The sequence below is a fragment of the Brienomyrus brachyistius genome, unplaced genomic scaffold (genome assembly GCF_023856365.1).
Source record: "Brienomyrus brachyistius isolate T26 unplaced genomic scaffold, BBRACH_0.4 scaffold41, whole genome shotgun sequence".
In the NCBI taxonomy this organism is placed as follows: Eukaryota; Metazoa; Chordata; class Actinopteri; order Osteoglossiformes; family Mormyridae; genus Brienomyrus; species Brienomyrus brachyistius.
Genome location: NW_026042316.1, coordinates 27,452 through 29,803, shown reverse-complemented (window position 1 = coordinate 29,803; position 2,352 = coordinate 27,452). Strand labels below are relative to the sequence as shown.

The 2,352-nt window shown below is 51.8% G+C and overlaps 1 protein-coding gene across 1 annotated transcript; it reads left to right on the top strand.

Annotated features, from left to right (window-relative positions):
• Window positions 1-298: 298 nt before the first annotated feature.
• On the top strand, window positions 299-2,352 carry LOC125722677 (kelch-like protein 10; the record flags this gene model as incomplete). The annotated part of the gene is made up of 3 exons (XM_048998877.1): window positions 299-772; window positions 1,147-1,364; window positions 2,301-2,352. Coding segments are annotated over 3 exons (744 nt in total), but the record flags the coding sequence as incomplete, so codon positions are not given.

Sequence of the window (2,352 nt, the reverse complement as noted above, 5' to 3'; positions counted from 1 at the left end):
AAGGGGACCATGTCAAACAGGCAAAACAAAGTATTCCGGGGCACTTGGCCACCAGCCCAAGTGAAAAATATTAAAGGGGGAGCTAATGTTGGAAAAATAAGAATTAAAGCCCCTGGTCCCTAGTTCTTAGATGCCTATTTGATCATCTGTAGCAGAGGGTCCTTATCTCTGGTTGATTTCCATATGGGGGTCCCTGGTTCAGAAGATTTAGAAAAGCCCTTATTTAACTTTGCCTGCAAAACCCATATTTATTAGATGAGTCACTTCTGGATTGTGTTTCAGGGCTCTGTTCGCCAGTGGCTGGAGTGATTCAGGAAAGCGAGAGTACCAACTCCCAGGCATTTCCCCAGAAACACTGAGGCAGGTCATAGAGTACGCCTACACGTACTCTGTGGTCATCACAGCTGACAATGTGGAGAACCTCCTGGCAGCTGCTGATTATCTCAGTGTCCTGGGCATCGTGCAGCGCTGCTGTGATTTCCTGCATGAGCAGCTCTGCCTTCAGAACTGCATTGGCCTTTTAAAAACTGCCGATGGTTACGGCCTCAGCGAGCTGCACCAGTCTGTTTTCAGCTTTATCCTTAAGAACTTCAAGGAGGTTGCCAGCATCTCAGAGGAGTTCATAGATCTGTCCCTGCAAGAACTTTGCGACATTATTGAGAAGGATGAGCTGAATGTGAAACAGGAAGATGCGGTGTTTGAGGCCATCCTCCAGTGGATCGAGCACGAGCCTGCCACCCGAGAGGCCCACATTTCAGTTCTGTTGCCCAAGGTGAGTATAGTTATACTATGTTCGCATTGACTTGTGTATATAACAATAGAATGCTCATTGAGTGAAGTCCTTATTACTGTAGCTAGAGACCGAACCTCCATTTCCATGTCCGATAAGTCTACAACCAAGGCTTCCAGGTATTACACCTGGGAGGAGAGTGTAACAAATAATGGAAAACAACACACTCAAATATCTTACATTAAACAAGTGTTAGCTGACACATCTGAGACTTTCTATGTAAATGGCTTCAGCTAAAGAAATTAAAATTTGCACTTACTGCTGTATTCTTAATGTTAGAAATTGCTCATCTCCAGAGATTCACAGAAAGCACAAAGGAACTCATGGAAATTCTCTCATTCTTGTTTCCTGTGTAGGTTCGCATGGCTCGTATGGATCCGGCGTACTTTATGAAGATCGTCAAAGCTAACGATCTGGTGAAGGCCAATGCGGCGTGCAGGCCAATTATCAGTGATGTATTGAAGATCATATATGATCTCGACGATAAAAGTCCACAATCTGACTTTGAAAGGCCACTGATCTGGCCGTCTGGTCGGGGTCTGGGCTGGTGCGCTTCTCGGCTGCTGCGGGGTCTGGGGTGGTCTTCTGGTCTCCTCGCCAGAGGACAAACATGGGGTCCACATAGAGTATATATGGGGAGTGAGAGTATGTGTACAGCGTTCATTTCTGTGTATCTCTATGTTGGGTGAATGTATAAATATTTGTTTATGTGTGCATGAGGGTGGGAACGTATGCTTGTGTATGTGTGCACCTGTTTGTCTATACGCATGTGTCAGGTTGGGTCCTAGACTCCACCCGAAATAACATCTCGGGCTCTATTCCCCCCCGCCACACTCCCTGCTGGTGGATGGGGCCCCCGGCCGCTGGTGCGTTGGTGGTTCTCGATGTCCGGGGCTGGGTGCTCGGGTGGGTGCTGGCTCGCCCTCGGCGGTTGCCTGGCGGGATTTGGCCCTCCTGGCTCTGTCGGGCCCTTGCTGGGGGGTAGGGGGGCCCTTGGATCTCTGGGCCCAGGGCCTGGTTTGCCGTGGTGGGGCCGGCCGCCAGTGGAGCCTGCGGGCTCGCCGCCACGGCCCCCTGGGGCTCCTGCACGGTGGCTGCCGGATGGCCTCCCTCCGGAGCTCTCCTCTGCCCTTTTCTGGGTGAGGGGCTGCTATTCTCCCTGCGGTGGTCCTCCGGGGGCTCCCATGCCCTGGGGGGCCTCTGGCGGTCTGGGTTCCGGGCCTCCTCCGTGTCTGCTTCATGTCCTGAGGGATGGGGCTGTGGCTCCCCACACACACTAAAAGAAAAAGAAAGGCCACTGATCCGCCCACTCCTGCCCGCTGACATCTTATTGGCCATTGGTGGCTGGAATTTCCGCAAAACCAATTGGATTGAAGCCTATGACACCCGGGCCGACCACTGGGTCGATGTAACGGAGGGGCAGGAGACTCGCCAGTCCGCCCATGGCAGTGTGTACTTAAATGGCTTCGTGTATTGTTTTGGGGGTTTTGATGGCCACAATTGTACGCAGATTTGACCCCGTCAAATGGCAGCACATGGCACCGATGCACTGGTGCCACTGA